Source organism: Alligator mississippiensis, chromosome 6 (genome assembly GCF_030867095.1).
Source record: "Alligator mississippiensis isolate rAllMis1 chromosome 6, rAllMis1, whole genome shotgun sequence".
Lineage (NCBI taxonomy): Eukaryota > Metazoa > Chordata > Crocodylia > Alligatoridae > Alligator > Alligator mississippiensis.
In genome coordinates, this window is record NC_081829.1 from 66,466,093 (window position 1) to 66,484,722 (window position 18,630).

General features: G+C 42.7%; 1 protein-coding gene across 1 annotated transcript in view; it reads left to right on the forward strand.

Annotated features, from left to right (window-relative positions):
- The window catches only part of LOC102560557 (lipase member M), a 68,546-nt gene extending 51,793 nt beyond the window's left edge, over positions 1-16,753 (forward strand). Inside the window, exons 3-9 of the mRNA XM_006269070.2 lie at positions 1,468-1,666; positions 4,308-4,417; positions 5,659-5,795; positions 14,374-14,414; positions 14,827-14,896; positions 15,274-15,339; positions 16,520-16,753. Of these exons, the coding sequence (XP_006269132.2) occupies positions 1,468-1,666; positions 4,308-4,417; positions 5,659-5,795; positions 14,374-14,414; positions 14,827-14,896; positions 15,274-15,339; positions 16,520-16,753 (857 nt within the window). The remainder of the gene's footprint in view (positions 1-1,467; positions 1,667-4,307; positions 4,418-5,658; positions 5,796-14,373; positions 14,415-14,826; positions 14,897-15,273; positions 15,340-16,519) is intronic.
- The last annotated feature ends 1,877 nt before the right edge of the window (positions 16,754-18,630 follow it).

Genomic DNA, 18,630 nt, shown 5'->3' on the forward strand with positions numbered 1-18,630 from the left:
TCACTGTGGACAACACATCACCTCTCCTCATGAATATTAGTATGTAGCTATTCACAATATTATAGAGTAGTCACTTACAAACTTCCTGAAGTCACAGAAACTTTTCATATAACTTGTGCCATACAATCTGTGCCTCTTCAGGCTATGTGAGCTCATGCCAACCAAAATGGCCTGGCAATGGTGACAGACCACTTCCCAGGCCACTCTACCATTAATCCCAGTCTCATTTCACATAATTGCCCACTCTGCTATTAACCCCCAGTCAGGCACCCTGATGACCTACCGTTGAATCCCAGGATTCCGTGGAACCCAGTTTGAAAACTACTGTCGTAGAAAGTAAAATTTTCCTAGTGAATAATGCAAATAATAGATGCAGAAACTAGGAAATAGAGACATTTTATGGAAGTATCATCCATTGATTAAGTTGTGTATAGATACTTCCTGGTTATGAGATTGTGTTGGGCAGTTTGCCTTCAATAACTTCAAATGACATCACAATTGTTAATAAAAAAGGTAATTATGAGATAAAGAAACTGGGCAGAACCATGAACTGAGAGGAGTAAAATATTGTGGTCAGAGAAAAAGGTAGTGTTGAGGAAATATCACGGTCAATACATTTAGCAGTGTAGCAGGGTATGAGAGTTGAAATAACATGCATATGATGCTGTATTGGGGCGGGCAATTATTTCAGGTGGAGGGCCGCTTACTGAGTCTTGGCAAGCTGTCAAGGGCCATATTTGTAGCTCCACCCCTTGATAGGTACCCTGCCCCCTGGTCGCCATCTTGGGGCTGGAAGTCCCTCCCGACCCCTGACCTTTGCCAACAGAAGTCACTCCCCTTGCTCCCAGAAGTACTTCTTTCAACAAGGGGTTTTGCCATCTCAGAACCAGAAAAATACCAAATTATATTTAAAAAAATCAAACAGGAGCAGATTAATATTTATTTTCTAAATTTTTAGGGGCCCCATGGGCCAGAGAGAATGGCCTGGCAGGTCAGATCCAGCCTGCAGGCCATATTTTGTTACATAAATAACATTTATGAACATCAGAAAGGATAAAAAACAAGCTGATACAGATTATGCTGTAGATGAAAACAGCAACACTAATTCAGCTGGGAGAAGGGAAAGCACCTTGGCTTTGTGGTCCTTTTTAATGTCACACTGCCAGAAATGAGTTAATTTTATTTTGTGGCATTTCAGAGAGGAACAGCACAAAAATTGTCAGGGAAGGATCAACTTATGTAACTTGTATATGTTTACCCATATCCATAATTTTGGGTATGGTTTGACAAAATGTACTGTCTGCTCATTTCTCTCCCTCCCAGCAATTATCCTTCTGTCTGTCTGAGCTTTTTTTGACTACTTTAAGGCACAGGTTGGTACATTTTCACTTGGAATTAGATGGCATCAATTTATTAACTTAAAAGAGGAAGTGTAACTTCCTAACATATCCAATATTTCTTATTCAGGTCCCAAGCCTGTCATGTTGCTTCAGCATGGCTTGACTTTAGATGGTAGCAACTGGATTGCCAATCTGCCCAATAACAGCCTGGGCTTCATGGTAGCAGATGCTGGATATGATGTTTGGCTAGGAAACAGCAGAGGGAACAGCTGGTCTAGAAGGCATCAAAGTCTTTCTGTTGATCAAGAAGAATTCTGGGATTTCAGGTAAATCAAATAGTAAAGAAGCTACTGAGCTGGCAGTTCCCTGGTTTCACAAGTCTGTTATGCATAAACATAAGGCCATTGTATAAATAGCCAACTCTTTCTGCTTCATGCAAGCTAGTGATCCTACATATCAGTTACGATTAGGCTTTTTCACAGGTATGAAAAGCTTAACTTCCCCAAGTGCCATTCTTATGCAGACTCCACAAAGTTTGTACACTAGGTGGCTGCAATAGAGGAAGAGTTGCCTGAGCAGGGACAAGATGTAGAGGAGTTATCAATTCTAAGAACCCTTCCCTAACCTGCAACAACTGCAGTTTTTATAGTATGAGCAAGGATCCAGGTCCTGAATTCACTTCAGTTTGCAGTGTCAGGACAGGGCTAACCTGGCTCTTGGTCATGACGAGGGCCCTACTGGGTTTGTGGCAGTTCTCCCTCATGCCCCTCAGCCACTGATTGATAGAGGGGCCCCACTTCTGGCTCACTCCTGATCAGCAGGGAAAAGAGAACTGCAGCTTTTAACTTGGCATTGCTTTTGTCTTTCTGCCAATCAGCAGCAAGCAGCAGGACTGCTGGGGCCCCTCAACCAATCAGCAGTGGGGCGATACCTGAAATTAAATGAAGTTCCCAGTTTTCAGATGAACTGAAGAATTAATTATTCACAAACAGTTACTCTTGAGTTGTGTTTAAGGTGTCTGTTTTGGCTTTGACTTTTTGTTAGGAGAAAATAATTTACCAAAGGAAATATCAAAATATCCCCACCCTTATTCCTGGTCTGTCTGCAACTCCCCAGTGGCCCATTGGGACAGCCCTTCTCAATTTAATTCCCTCATTGCCAGAAGAAATTGAAAGGGCAAGAGCTTTCCAGAGCATCTGCCACTTTGTTTCTTTCAACAGACAAATAGGTTTGGGAGCAAAACATTTGAGGAAAATTCCCAGTCAGATAGGTTCACAATCACTGGGAGTGTGCACCTTAAGAGCCCTATGAGATGCAAGAGAAAGACAAATGCTTGTAGCATTTTATTATAACAGATCTTTCTGACTTAAAATTCATCTCCCGTACCTAAAACTACCAGACCAGATTTATTAAATATACCCTTTCACTACCCTGGATATCAAGGACTGGAATGAAATATTTGATCGTTGTGTCCAATTCCCTTACATTGCAGGCAGGCAGCTTCATTATGAGTCCCAAAGGATCCATAAGAACATATACTTCAGTCCTTTCCACAAACCCCTAGCCACAGAGCTCTCATTTAGTGCTGTTATAGAATAGTTAATATCCTTAAACTGCCATCTTTACTATGTAATATGGTATAAATCCAGGTTTCATTGGGGCTATATCTAAACAGTTGATGTTTTTGTTGCCTTTTGGGGCAAAATTTGTAGGCCACACAGCCATTAGAGGCTAGTATGCCTGGATTACTTTATTCTTCTTATTCCATTCTTATTTTTTGTTTCTAAATTATTTTCAAGTCAACTTATAGCTTTTTGAAGAAAACTAGTTATATTCCTTTTAATTGGTTGTGAAAATAATATTCCAGAAATGTTTTAGTGCAAGGGTTTTCCACCTTTTTAAAGGAGTCTACCCCTTCTTGTAGCAGCAGCCGTACGTGGAGCGAGGGGGGTGGGGGTGGTGGCCAGATGCAGAGCGGGCAGCGGGGCGGGGATTGCAAGCCATGGCATGGGGTGGTGGATTCATAGATGCTAGGGTTGGAAAGGACCTCAACAGATCATCGAGTCTGACCTCCTGCCTAGGCAGGAAAGAGTGCTGGGGTCAGATGACCCCAGCCAGATGCCTATCCAACCTTCTCTTAAAGACCCCCAAGGTAGGGGAGAGCACCACCTCCCTTGGAAGCCCATTCCAAATTTTGGCCACCCTTACCGTGAAGAAGTTTTTCCTGATATCTAGCCTAAATCTGCTCTCTGTCAGTTTGTGACCATTGTTCCTTTTTACCCCAAGAGGTGCTCTGGTGAACAGAGCATCTCCAATCCCTTGCTGCATCCCCCTAATGAATTTGTAGATGGCCACAAGATCGCCTCTCAGCCTTCTTTTATGAGTCCCACTGCCCGTCAGGGTGGTGGGTGGTGGTGCTCTGTCCCCACCTGCCCGCACGTACCCCTTAGCACCCTTCTGTGTACCCCAAGTTGACAACCCCTGATTTAGTGAATTAGATTTTCCTTTTGGTGTGGCATTATTTAAATTGTAGCTCAGATCGCAAATCCATGAAATGATCTTCAATAATTTGTCATAGCTCTTGGTTCAGAAATGCAGTGTGGATTCCAGTAAAATTTGAATTTAATTAAGCAAGTTAAAATTTGTACTAGGTATGTGCATTTGCAGAGAGCTTCTGCATGTTATCTAACTACTGTTACTTGCTCAGTTATATAAGTACTAATTGACCTATATCCCCTTTCTTGTCTTTAGGGCTTGACCCCAAATGGTTTCATTTTAATGTAATCTGATCAAAAGTATATTTTTAGATTTATGATACATTTATATAAAGCACTCTTGTTATTACCTAGACAGTGTACCAGAAATGAGCAATTTTTTATTTATCTATGGCACCAAGGCTTGTTAATGTTACAGTTTGTGTGCAGAGATGGGAATTGACTTGCATCCAACTTTGAATTTGCTTTTCAGTTTTCACGAAATGGCAATGTATGATCTTCCTGCAATGATAAATTTCATTCTGAACAAAACTGGACAGGAGAAAATATATTATGCTGGCCATGCTCAGGGCTGTACTATAGGTATGTTTCAAGGATTAAGATGGTTTTGTACCCAGTTTGGGGTCTGTATGCCTAAAGGGGTGTGGGTGGTTTGGTATAGCCAGCTTCACTGGTTAATAACTAGACTTTGGCAAAATCTGGGGGCTGTTATTGAGCATCTCCACTGAAAACTTTTGCTTCTTAGAAAATACAAGTCCAGTGATTTCAGGTTTCAGCTCATTGCTGCTAACAGCTTAAACCTGCCAGGGTTTTTGACTGAGGTGAAACATTTATGCAAGCACTAAACCTCATATCCAATGTCACAGACTTTCCACCAAATGGTTATATATCTGTTTACTTGGAATTTAACTGCTTCCTGGGTAACTTCACTGTGTGCTCTACATTGTCAATGGTTTAGACTAGGGCGTTTCAACCTTTTTTAAGGAGTGTACACCTTCTGGGTACATTTTTGGCATAGCAAGCAGTGGTGGCGGCAGCTAGATGCCTGTGCGGCCTGCAGAGGGGAGCTGCTGCCCTTGCCTCCCACCCCTCCACCAGCTCTGCTCCTGGTAGATGGCAGAGTGCAGGGTGGTAGGTGATAGTGCTCCATCCCTGGCTGCCCGCACATACCCCGTAGCCCCTTTCCAAGTATCCCTGGGGGTACACATACCCTTGGTTGACAACACCTGGTTTAGACTGCTGTGAATCTCCTTGATCTGTGATGTTGTTTCAGGAGTGGGTACCTCAAGCTTTTCTGTGAACAGACTTATTGTTACCGATAAATTGTGTGCAAGGAATATGGGGAAAACTTGTGAAGAAGGTGGGAAGTATTGCAGATGACATAATGCAGTCTGGAAGGGCAGAGCTGGAATGCTGTATTTTTTCAGTAATCCCTGGTTGGTGAAGAAGAGTAATAATAGACAGTCTTACATCACATAATGTAGCTCTTGGGCTCCTTTCAGTTGTTCTCTTTTGTTCCCCAGGCAGCTCATGGAGTAGGGAACTGGAAGGGAACTTCTGAATGATGTTCCATGAGTACTGCTCATGGAGGTAGCTGGCCTATACTCTTCTTTCTAGATTTTCACCTGAGTAGCAGAGCTTCCAGTTGAAGGGTGGAGTTCTGAGCAGAGCCAGCTGGGCATTTGCCATCAGAATTATATTAATAAAATATTCATTTTTTTCATAGGGAAAAACAAAATTTCTTCATTGATGCTATCAGTAAAGTGATAAAATGACAATTTTTTTTTTTTGCAAGATTGCCATATTCTCTTGTGATTTTTCAGATTTTGTAGCATTTTCAGCAATGCCAGAGTTGGCTCAAAAAATCAAAATGTTTTTTGCATTGGGTCCCTTATATACATTTCAGCACACAATAGGTCCTGTCTCATATCTTCTGTCCCTCCCGGAGGCACTTTTTAAGGTTAGTTATATTTTATTTTCCTAATGAATAAATTAGTTAATCATTGAAATTTTAATTTTTATATATAATATATATATATGCTGAAATTTTATTTTCCTATGTTGTTACTGCTTAATTAGGCTCATGCACCCAGCAAGGTGGGTGGGCTGGTCCTGAAGATATGTGCGGGGTAACGAGGAGATAAAAACTCTCCCTTTTGCCACAGTGACTTTTCTGTTCCAAAGGAGTAAAGAGGGTACTTCAGGAGATGGGAGGTTGGAGAAGACACTTGGACATTAAATTAGTGATAGGGTGAGTTCCCCTGCATACAGGCATTGGGACCATGCATGTGAAGCAGTTTGCCTGAACAATGGAATTCTCATTCTACAGGAAATATTTTTTCCATTTCAGGATTAAACTATGAGAGATTTTTCTATCAAAATTTATTTTAACTAAATTAATTCAACACCCCACTCCCTATCCCCACCCCTCAAAAATCCATTGTTATTGGATCAGCCTTCTCTTTCAAAAGACAGTTAAACAAAGATGCTTTCAATGAGCTCCACCATATAACTACCTTTCTTGCCTACCTCTGGCCGCTCAGTTTACCATCTGCCAACTTCAGCCTTCTTCCAAGTCTGCTCTGTTTCCTTCTAATCTTCATTTGTTTTCTTTGTTTTCTCTCATCTAGCTCCAGGAACAATGGATATTGTTTACTGAATGAAATGTCACTGGCAAGTGTTTTTAGGGCTTATAGATAATCATATTCCCATGCAGAAACAGGAAGGCCTGAATCACTTAATCATAATAATGTATGAATCTCTCGGTGTATCTTAGGCCACATACTGTCCTCCAGTGAGCTTGCCTTGTACAAAATGTACTCTGATTAGTAGATAAGGTACAAATGTACCTTGTCTTCCATTGAGTGTCAAATAGCCTAGTTTATACCTGTGAGGAAACAATACATACACAATACAGGACAAGTTTGCATTATTCACATACTTTTCTTGGATTAGCCTGCTGAAAAAAAAAATTCTTTACCTCAGTCTTTCTGACACATCTGCCTTTTTCTGACTCACAAAAAGGAGCAATGACTACAACTCATTACAACAAGCTAAGGAAATAAAGAGTGGGCCAAAGTACTGCAAGGTGAATACGTACGTGGTTGGATCATCATACTTAATGTGTAGTCATCAATGGCTCAATGTGTAGTTGGCCCGTGATATCAAGTGGGATTCCCCATGGGTCTGTCCCTGATCCAGTCTTGTTGAATCTTCCCATTAATGGTTTGAGTGATATCACTGAGTGCATGCTTAGCAAATTTGCAGATGACACTGAACTGGGTGTAATTGCAGACACTGGAGGGCAGGACTAAGATCCAGAATGACTTCAATAGACTGAAAAAATGGTCCACAGTCAGTCAAATGAAATTCAACAAGGACAAATATAAAGATCTGCATTTGGGCCAGAATAATTATATGCACACAAATACAGATTGGGGAACAGCTGTCTAGACTGTAGTGCTGCAGAGAAGGATTTAGGGATACAGTAGACAGTAAGCTGAATATGAGCCAACAGAGTGCTCTTGCTATGAAAAAGGCCAAGAGAATACTGGGTTGTGCTAACAGAAGTGTTACCTTGCAAGTCAAGGGAAGTGATTCCTCCTTTCAGTTCAGCACTGGTGAGGCCTCACCTGGAGTACTGTGTGCAGTTTAGGGCACCATACTTCAGGAAGAGTGAGGACAGCTTGGAAAGAGTCCAGTACAGAGTGACAACAATTATAACAGGCTTGGGAAGCAAGTTTTATGAGGAAAGAACTAGGGTTATTTAACCTGGAGGACTAAGGGGAGATTTGTTAAGTCTTCAAATACCTGAGAGGCAAATACACAGAGGTTGGAGATGTGCTTTTCTCTGTGGCTGTGGAGGGACAGAACTAGGAGCAACAGCTTGAAGTTGCAGCAGAGGAAATTTAAATTGGAGATTAGGAGGAACTTTCTGACTATGAGGGCAATCAAGCTTTGGAACAGGCTACGTAGAGATGTTGTGAAATTTTCATCCTTGGAAATTTTGAAGAACAAGTTAGACACACCTGGCTGAGATAGTTTAGTCAGGGATGATCCTGCCTTGAGTAAGAGGATGGGTGGTAGGCCTGTGCAAAGTGACTAGTATTTGCTTTGGATTCGGCTGATTCAGGGGACAGTGATTTAATTCGGTGATTTGAATTACTGTCCCAAATCGATTCAGCCAAATCTGATTTGGAGATTCACTCTCTGCCGGATCAGCTGAATTTCCAAATCAAACAGGCCTCATCCCCTGCCCACTTTCCCAGCCCCATCAATGGCTGCCCTGCCTGGCCCTAGCCTCCCAGCTCTTTATAAAAAAAGAAGCCCAACACTCACTGGCTGCTGCCTGACACTCACTGGCCCCTGCCCTCTCTCCCAGCCCCATCAATGGTTGCCCCACCTGGGCCCAGCATCGGCTTGGGGGGGAAGCCCCACTCTCACTGGCTCCTGCCAGGTGGGGGGGTGATCCCTGCTGCTCCCCACTGCCCTCACTTCATGGGGGGCTCTGTCATGAGCCCCTAGAGGCCCCAACAGCAGCTGGTGAGTGTGGGACCATTTTTAAAGAATAACGAGCTGGGGCTGGACAGGGAAGCCATGGGGGGGGGCACTGGGAGAGTGGGCAAGGGTCAAGGGGTGCTCAGGGAGGCTGGGGGAGCAGGGTGGGGTTGGGACCTGGCTGGGGTCCCCCCCTTCCAGCTCCCCCCTGCCCTCTACTTACCAGCATGGAGTCCGGGTCTAGCTCCCTGCGGCAGTGAGTGGGGACTGCCTGAATCCCTGAAGCTCTCCGAATCATTTCTGAATTGATTCAGAGAGCTTCAAATTGATTCAGACCTTTTTATTGGTCTCCTGATTCAATTCAGATTTGGAGATTTGGCCACCGAATCAGGTCGAATCTCCTCCAAATCAAATCAACACCCAAAGCTTCACACTGCCCTAGTGGGCAGAGATGTGTGTTTTCCAGAAAAAATTTTCCAATGCCCTAAATAGAGTGTGATCTGATTTAGCATGCTTATTTGACTTATATTTAGTAAACAAAACTAAAAAGCTACCCCCATGTTAATTTTATGTCTCAATAGCCATAAGTATTTGAACTGAAATATTTGATTAGGAAAAAAATTAAATACAGCATACTTAATGTGGTTTAAATGCTATATTCAAACAAATCCAAAGTTGTATGTGGAAAGAAATTATTTTTATTGGAATACTTGTAAAAATGTAAAGACAATACTGTGGCAAAGTGTTGCTCCCTGACTAGCCAGTGTCAGTTTCCCTACTTGCCTTTGGGCACGCCACCCACCTGATTCACCTGCCATGACTTGTTCTTAATAAATTATGATGTTAATTAAGGTGGGAGGCTGCCCATGGGGCACTATCTGCAGCTCGGATCCTCCCCTACACTGCAGCCCAAGCCTCACAGTTGGCATCCAGATGATACAGCGCTTCCGGCCTACAGACGGACCAAGCTTAGGCCTTGTTGTCAGGCCTCAGACACACTCACATGCATACCACCCTCCTCTCATGAGGGCCTCTCACACTCTACCCCTTCTTACAGAGTCTCTTTCACACATCGACAACTTATGCTATCTTGCTCCCTCTTGGAGCGAGCCCCTTAAGCCATAGCCTTTATCTAGTTCGTACCTTGGGTGGCAGACGTACCATCTTTTGGGCCTCTCCTGCAACCCTCACTGGGGTAGTGGCAAGCCAGTTACCCAACCAGGTCTAAGCTTGCTCTGGCCCCTTCCGAGGGCAACTCTCTCTATATAAACATACTGGGCTCTCAGCCCTCTGGTTTTTCCCCCGCTTCACTGAGGCTCCTCATCTCTGCCCCCTCAATGGGGCTCCACACAGCCCCCTCATTGGGGCTACCCCCTCACTGGGACTCTACATCTCCCACTGCCCCCCTTCACTGGGGCTCCATATCTCCGCCCCCTCACTGGGGCTGTCCTCTCACTGGGGTCCTCATTCCCACCCCTCTCACTGGGGCTCCACACTGCCCCCTCACTGGGGCTACTCATCTCTGCCCCCACCTTCACTTGGGGCTCCACACTGCCCCCTCACTTGGGGCCATGAGGTTTCCATTCCCGGAGGGCTCAGGTGGCCATAGCCATGCCTGGGCCCAACTACCTTTCCTCAGAGTTCTATACCCCACAGGGCTCAGGTGTCTGCAGCCATACCTGGATCCCACTCTCCCTCCTAGGGGTCTTGCATCCCACAGGGCTCAGCTGTTGCCTGGCCCCAACTACCTCCGGTGTTACATGACCCACTTGTAGGTGAGGGCTAGGGTTAAGGTGCCTCTACCTGCCTTTCACCAGGGTGACAACTGGCCTGGCATTTCCTGGGGGCTCCCACGCCACTGAGAGCCCCACCAGGCCACTCACTCCCTGCAGGGTACAGTTTTAGGTCATGGCCAGGACCAGGAGGCTCCAAACCATCCTCTACAGCTCCTGCTCTTACCTAAAGGAAGTTATGGAGCCTTGAAGCCAGGCACTGTTACTGCCTGGCTTACCAGCAGCAAACTGCCCTGTTTATATGGGCAGCCAGAGATCTAAAATGGCTGCCACAATGAAGCACCTGCTGGCTGCTTGGTTCCAGTCTGTGCCCTGCCACAAATATGCAATAGCATGTACTTTCCTTACATTGTTTGTTTAAATTTAAGGAAAAAAATGATGGCACTGAAAACATTGACACTGATTTTAGCCCACCCAAAGAACTGTGCTTGATATGCCATGGTTGTCTACTCAGCTACTTCAACAGAGTTTAATTCTTCCACTGAGGTCATTGTGGAACCTCCAGTTTCACTGTCACTATCTGTAGAATCACTTGCAGTATTTATTAGTTCTATTTCAGAATCAGATTGAGGCAAATCTGATTCAGAACTACTTGAACCACATTTTCTTTTGCTAAAGGATGGTTTTAGCATGTCATCGTAGCTATTTCGTTGATGTTGGAAACATTCTTAGCTACTTCCATAATTGTATTGAGAGCAGTAGATAATTAATCTTCTGATAAATGTTTTCCTCTGTGTTGAGGATCTGAAAGGTTTGCTGCCAGATTAACTAGATAAGAGCAAAACTCAGATCTCTTAGTAAACATTTGTTTTACTACTTCTTTTTTGCATAGAGGTGAAGAAGGCAAAAGCTCAATTATATTTTCATTTAGTTGTCTGAATATCTCTGAAATATTTGAAAGACTTGGTGCATCTCCTTCAAGTTTCTTGATAGCCACTGAAACTGGTAATAGCAAATTGAATGCTCCTTGAACTTGAACCCAGAACACATCATTGTTGAGAATCTACTTAACGGGAATAATCTGGGATACTGCATCATTCATTGAAGCAGACTGCAAACAGTTCTTTGTGGACAGAAAACTATGTAAACACTTTGTAGCTGAGCCCCAGCTAGATTCTTCTGGCAATAAAAGTGCACTTTACTTCCTCTGGTTCTCATTCTGTAATTTTTTCAAAGTCTGATTAGTAACATGATGATTGTTAAACACCTTCACAATCACTTTTCAGTTTGCCACTATTGTCTTCATTGTATTCACATTTACTTATGTCCTTTGCCAGAAGATTCAACCCATGAGCAAGAAAGCCACATATTATTACATGAGGATACTTTGCCTTTGGTATTTGCCATGCAGCTTTCATGTTACTCGCATTATCAGTTACAAGGGCTTGTACCCTGGAGGGACCTGCACTTTCAATATTTTCAATCAGTAATTTGTATGATGATCCTGTATGATGAGAAGATTTTGGTAGCAATTGCTTTCAGGAATATTGGTTCAGGTGTTGCTAACATAATGTTCTATAAAGGATTTCCTTGTATGTCAGTCTATCCATCTGACATCAGAGTCAGTGATTTTGCTTGACCAATCCTTTGAATAACTATTTTTAAACTCCGTCATACTCTCTATCTAAGAGAGAATGTGATGAGTGATAATGTAACAGTAACTTATATGATGGGTGAATTAGTTTATAATGTTCCTTCCAGTATTGATTTTCAGTTATGGAAAGAGGTGTACCACCTGCAAATATAGCTTGAGCTAATGTCTCACCTGCTTTTTCTTGATCTTCTTTTGACTTTTGTCCACAAAGCTTGATAAAAAGCTTGACTGTTTTGAACAGCTATTCATTCATCGTGGATCACATATCTGGTGACAATGATCTTGAAAGTGAGGATCTTGCTTCTTCTTCTCCCAGACCTGGCAGCTCAACATTTTCATTTTCCATTTTTTTGCAAATCTGCTATTTCACTTGAGTTACCAAGTTCATGCAACAGAAGTGGAGAGAGATTTTTATTTTAGCCTATTCTAGTCTGGTCTCATCCATCAGAAGGAGAAGGAGAAGTGGCAGGGAACTTGCTTCCTTCCTCCCTGCCAGAAAGAGCACTTTGCTGCTCAACTTGCTGCTCAGTTGCCCTGGGACTGCAGAGCCAAAGGGAAGTAGTCTGGCCTCTGCCATCGGGCAGAGGACTAAGCTCGTTCTCCTGGGCTGAAACAGTGAACATATCTATTATGTATTTTTTTAAAATATATTGTTCAGCTTAAACCACTTTGGGTGCTTAGTTCAAGCAGAAAAGCAGGATACAAATATTTTAAATAAATAATAGTTCAGAGTTGCATTAACAACTTTTAAAATTATAATGTTTTAGAACAATATAGATGCTAATCTATACTGTGTGTTAACATATTAATTTGTTTACTTACATAGGATTCCTGAAGTAGACTTTTCTCAGATGATGTTGTTCCACCACTTTGTTGTATTAGTTTTCTGTATGTGGCTTGTACTCTTTTAGAACAGTTTCTATGTATTTTATTAAATGTTTCTTCATTCTTGTTGCATTGTTAGTGTACTCCTGCCCACAATATTTACATGTACTTCAAAGAAAAAGCACTGAAAAACCGGGGGCAGTGAAGGGCAGCAGCAGGGCTGGGGGGAGGCACTGGGGGGCATGAGGGGCACCAGCATGCTTGGGGGGGGGGTGCTGCAGGGGGCTTTTAATTTTAATAATGGATTTTGGGGGTTTTGTCAGAGAATTTGTGAATTTTTATCAGAGAAAACCAGGACCCCTGCTGATGACTAGATCACTGAAGATTCAAAATCTACTATTTTGAATACAGGTACTCCTCACTTAACGACCTACCTGTTTAACGACCACACGGACTTACGACCAGCTCTCTGAGCAGTCGGTATTGTACGAAACGTATTGTGGAAACGGCAGCGCGGTGTCTCAAGCCAAGGCACACAGTATCAAGGGAAGGCTCCTCGCTTATCGACCAATTCGCTTAACGACCTAGTCGCAGGAACAGAACTCGGTCATTAAATGAGGAGTGCCTGTATATGCAGTTTCCAGAATAAATTGGCTGAAAGTTATTTAATGAACAGCAACTGGATAAATTCTTAATTTAATGTCAATAAGAATATTTCTGTGAACTGTAAAATGTTATACAAACTTTTTTGTATGCTATGTGTTTTTGAGTTTTGAACTAGAAAAACTCAAGAGCTGATAACAAATTTCAGTTAACAGAATTTTTTAATAAGTTAAGCAGCTGCAGGGTGCTTCTACATGTGCACTTTATGAGGAGTTGACTAATTAGCTCTGCAGTAAAGCATCACAGTCTACATGTGCACTGGTATTAGAGCACAGTACATTAATTCTGATCAAACATGTGTAGACTATGATGGGCTGGCTGGGGAATGATTGTGTTAAAGTGTGCAGGCTGGCTGCCATCTAGCCCTGTACTTTATCTTCCTCATGCCCCAGCCAGCTCCCAGCCATCAGACTTTGCTACCCAGAGCCCAGGGCTGACCTCCCCTCTGGACTCCTTGACATCCTAGGTCATATAGATGCACCCAGACAGTATCACCAGGCTTAATACTTTTTGACCAGGAATTATTAACCAATGGAAGATGAGTTAAATCTTATCCCCAGAATTGCAAAAAATCTTGGAAACCTGGTGATCATTTGGAATTTGTTGAAACCCTTATTTGGTAAAAGACCATAATTAAATTACAAATCTCTTTAGAAATAGTTTTTTAAAGTTAATAAATGCTGATTAGATGTTATAAATTTGCTAAAGGCATGAATGACATAGATTATAGAAAATTATAAGTGTGCTTGAATGAAGCTATGCTATAAACCAACTCTCAATTTGCTGGCCTTCTGCATAACTAAGCATTTATTAAAGTATCTATGAATATTTTAGCAATACTTTATAAACGAGTCACCGGTAAGACCATAATCTAGTACTGTAGTAATTTTTTATAGCTTTCATTGACAAAAAAATTATGTAGTTTAGAATGGTTGGTAAAATCAGAGTACACAGTCTATCAGTTTAAATAAAACAGAACATAACGTATGATACAAAAATGTATAACAAGAAATAATATACAACAGTAGAGAGACAAAATAAAAACAGGATTTCTATTTGATTTTTGGCCCTTTCTCTTTGTGCAAATAACACAAATACTCCTAGGAAGTATAGTACAGGCTGTAAGTTTAGACAGAAGTCAAATTATTTTTCCTTTATTAGCCCAGTACTTAATATGGTCCACTAATGAGGAAAATAGTAATCTAAAGTGTGACCAGGGAAGCTCTACACATCTCCATTTTTCCCATTCCTCGATGTTCTGTTCATATAATTGCCTGCCCCAAAGATTTTAGGAACTAATTGCCATAAGACCCAGACAATGCATATAATAAACTGAGAGGAAGAAGAGGAATAGCAATGATAATGATTTAAAGGGTTTAAAATTCCAATATACCAGTACTGCTATTTGAGGGCTCAGTTTTTGAGGGCTCTTTTAAATTTGCAAGAAGTATGTTAGTTTTCACTATGCCAATAACATGACTTTCTAGATTATTGACATTTTATGGCATTTCCTACTGTAATGATTGAAATCATTTTTTGTTACCATGGATGTTTGCTTTGGTCAGCTTGTTTTTGCCTATAGAAAACACAAACATCTAAAATAGTTTTCCCTTGCAGAGTCGGACAGATGTGTATATATCACACTTCCCAGACTACACTTCTGTAAAAAATGCTATTCATCTGCGTCAGGTAGAGTCTCTGAATTTATAATACTGGTTAACCAGCTTATTTTCCATATGTATTGAAATGGATTATATGATCTGTCTATAGTCTTAATGGATTGAGTCTATCGCTACTCAATTCTGATTGCTTCCCGGGTGAGAGTGTAGAATGTGTGTAATACTTGTAATTGAAATTACATTAGAAATATTCCCTTTTGTACTTGGGGTTCAGGCATCCAGTATCAGGCTAATTTGACAATGTGTTTTATCAGGGAAGATTACGGCCCTCTTATACCCCATTAGGCAGTAGCTGGCTGCTTCCCTTTTGGATTGAGGGAATAATGACAGCCCTCATCAAATTCAATGTGTATGGTATGTTTATCTCCTCTTTATTTTCTTTTCGAGTGTGCAAAGACTGGGGAATTAAAATGCTTTGACTATGGCAGTAAGAACAATGAGAAATACAATCAGGTAGGTTATGTCATTGTCAATCCTTCTTGAATAAAATTCCATGTCAAATGGCAGAGATTTTGAGGTAGTGAGCTGTGAGCTCATTTACCCTGTTTAACAACTCCACACAGATAATTAAAAAAAAAAAAAGTGATCCCAGTAGAGACATATCCCTTCTTGGCTCTTCCTTGCTTGTCTGGAACATGCAGATCCAGGGCTGGCCCACAACTTTTTGGGGCCCCTGCAACAAGTAGTTTTGTGGCCCCTTGCCCTGAAGAAGCTGGTGGGGGGGAGTGGCATATAGCGGCCGAAGCTGGCGGGGGGAGGAGGAGGAAGGTGAGTGGCCAGATATGAAGCTGATGGTGGCAGCATCAGTGGTGGGGGGATGGGGTGGCAAGCTGCTGGACGCAGGGGGCCCCTTAGGTGTGGGGCCCCCTGTGGTCACAGGTTTTGCCGTATAGGACAGGCTGGTTCCATATAGTCAGCTGCATTCTGTGCAGTGCTGATTTATAAATATATTCTGTAACCAGCGGCAGATCCAAGATTTTTCTAAGTTGTGGTGTGGAAGTGGCCTGCAGTGGTGGCTGCACCCCCTGATCCCAGCCACTTCTGCCCCATCACTGTGGGCAGACTATGCTGTGGGAGCTTCTGGGGAGTTTTTAAAGTCCTAAAGCAGGTGACATATTCCCTTTTCCCCTTCCTGCTCAGAGGTGATACCCTCCTTCCACCCCATTCCTCTACTTGCCTCTGCTGCATTCTCTATTGCTGGGGGGGGAAGGTGTGCAGGGAAGATCCATAACTAGAAGAGCTGAGATGGGGCTGGGCTCAGGTGGAGAGGGGATAGTGGCAACAGGGCAACTGGAGAGTTCCCCCCTCCCCACCCTGTCCATCCTCAGCTGAGCCCAGCCCCTGCACAGCAGGCACGAATGGCTCTGGTGCTTCTATGCCCTTGGGACAGTAGGGAAAGACAGGCAGGAAATGGGGAGGAGGGGTAGGGATTGGGGGGAAGGGTCAGGGCAAGGCCTTTTTTTTGAGCAGGAAGGGGAAAAGGAGCGTATTTTTGCCGGCTGTAGGAACTTAAAAAAGTTCCCAGAGGCTCCCAAGGTGCAGCTGTGCCACTGCATCCCCTCTGGATCTGTCCCTTGTTGTAACTGTTTTTTTCCAATATTTTTTAACATCTTGATCACTGTTCTTTCCTTAGAGCACCCCTCCTTTCTATAAAATAAAAGATATGACTGTGCCTACAGCTGTATGGAGTGGTGGAGAGGATTGGGTTTGCCACCCTGAGGACACAGCACTTTCGCTTCCTCGAATTACTAACCTAGTGTACCACAAGAGTATTTCTGACTGGGTGCATTGGGATTTCATCTGGGGAATGGATGCAGCTGAGCGTATGTACAAGGATGTAATTGCAATGATGAAGAAATATTCCTAAAGTGTTGAGTACTATTTTGTGATTGAGTTAATTTTGGAGGTGCAGCTTTTGGCTTTGTGCTGGTTTTCTATGATAATTTTTTATTTAAATAGAGAAATGTCTTTAATTAGGGTGTGGACATAGGTAAAAATGGAACGATTCCCAAGTATTGCTGACATGAAACCCATTTGCAATTCTGTGAAATACTGTGAGTCTGATTTCCAGGTGTGGGAATGAGACCCCAGCCCAGCATGAATTAGTGTCAAAGAGTGCTTGTATACACACCTTAGAAGTTCTGGGAGGTGGGTATATGGTGGCTGCGGGCTTTTTCAGTTTTATGCTTTCCTTTCTCTCTTAAGCAACAGTTCAATAAACTTTAATAGCAAGCAGTTAACTGAAGTCTTTGTTGTGCTTCTCTGACTGGGGGTGGCTGGGAATGAAGAGTGTTTGGACCCATACTTTGGGGTTCCTGGGAGACCTGATTTGGATACAGTCAAGTAGGAAGTGAGGATATAGCTCCTTGTTAGGAAGACAGCCTTTATTGAATGGGTAATGCAAGGCAGCTCATTGATTTTAAAAAATGGTAACAAAAGCAAAATAGCAAGGGACAGAGCACTAGAGTTGTGTCTCCATACCACAGCATGTAGTGGGGAGTGGGGCAGGGAAAGTAGAACTGATTCAGTATTTGGAAGACCAGCCAGACTCATGTCACATATAACAGATGTCTGCTCCAATGTGTGCTAATTACTGTCAGAGCAGGCTCAATTTAATAGCTCATTGAATGAGCTTTAGTTAAAGCTCCCCCTGGCCCATTTTGAAGCATGGGATGCTGAATATATGTGACGCTGCAAGCACTTTAATTAGAGTGGCTCTGGGAGTTGCTGTAATTAAAGCACCCCCGCAACCCCGGAGCATGTGCAAAGATGTGCTTGGTGTTCACATGTAACACTGAACCAGTACATGTAAACCAGTTCACAAGAGTACTTGATTTTTCTAGGAACTCTTAGAACCATTCCAGGCAGCTTTAAACTGGTTTAATGCATTTTCATTTTTGTCCATTTGAGGTTTAAGACACTTTATGTGTTGTGTGTGTCCATAGTGACTTAGTATGCCCTTAGTCAAATGATGGTTAACCATCATCAAACATCATCTGGACTCAAAGCAGCCATTATCCAGAGGACAACCCTCAACTTTCAGGAACTGATTGGCCACCTTTTCTGTGAAGTGGAGTAACATCTGGGATTGCATGAGACCATTGGACAAAGTGTTTTTCTCTCTCTTTATATAGAAGTTAATATAACATTTAACATATTGATCAAAGTTAGATTTTAATTAAGTTGAACTGTAGGAGTTGTATTCCATGTTAAACTATAGGTTGATTATGCTTTAGCAATCCTTTAGCACCATGGGTGCATAACACATGGGTTGGGGGTTGAGTTCCCGGTGATTTAGCTGTGGCAATGGTAATACCTCAGATCACAACCTAAGCAGAGTGGAAGGGAAGAAGGTAGTGGAGCAGCTCCTGGGCTGTAGTAACCAACCTGACTGCTCTTCCCAGACTCTCTCCATCAGTCCTTTTCCCTTTCTGGAAAAATTCATAGTTTCATAGTTGGTAGGGTCAGAAGGGACCTGAGGAGATCATCTAGTCCGACCCCCTGCCGTGGCAGAAAAGAGTACTGGGGTCAAACAACCCCAGCCAGATGTTTGTCCAGCCTCCTTTTAAAGACCCCCCAGGGTAGGAGCCAGCTAACTAAAAATATAGTTGTCCAACTTCCTGGTATGCCTCTGACATTGTTGTTGAAATATGTACAGCTCTGTCTCCACCTTGAAGAGGAGGGGGTTATGAAAGAAGCAGTGTCACAGCCCCTAGGGGCACCCAGTTCTGCTTTTTGCTTTTA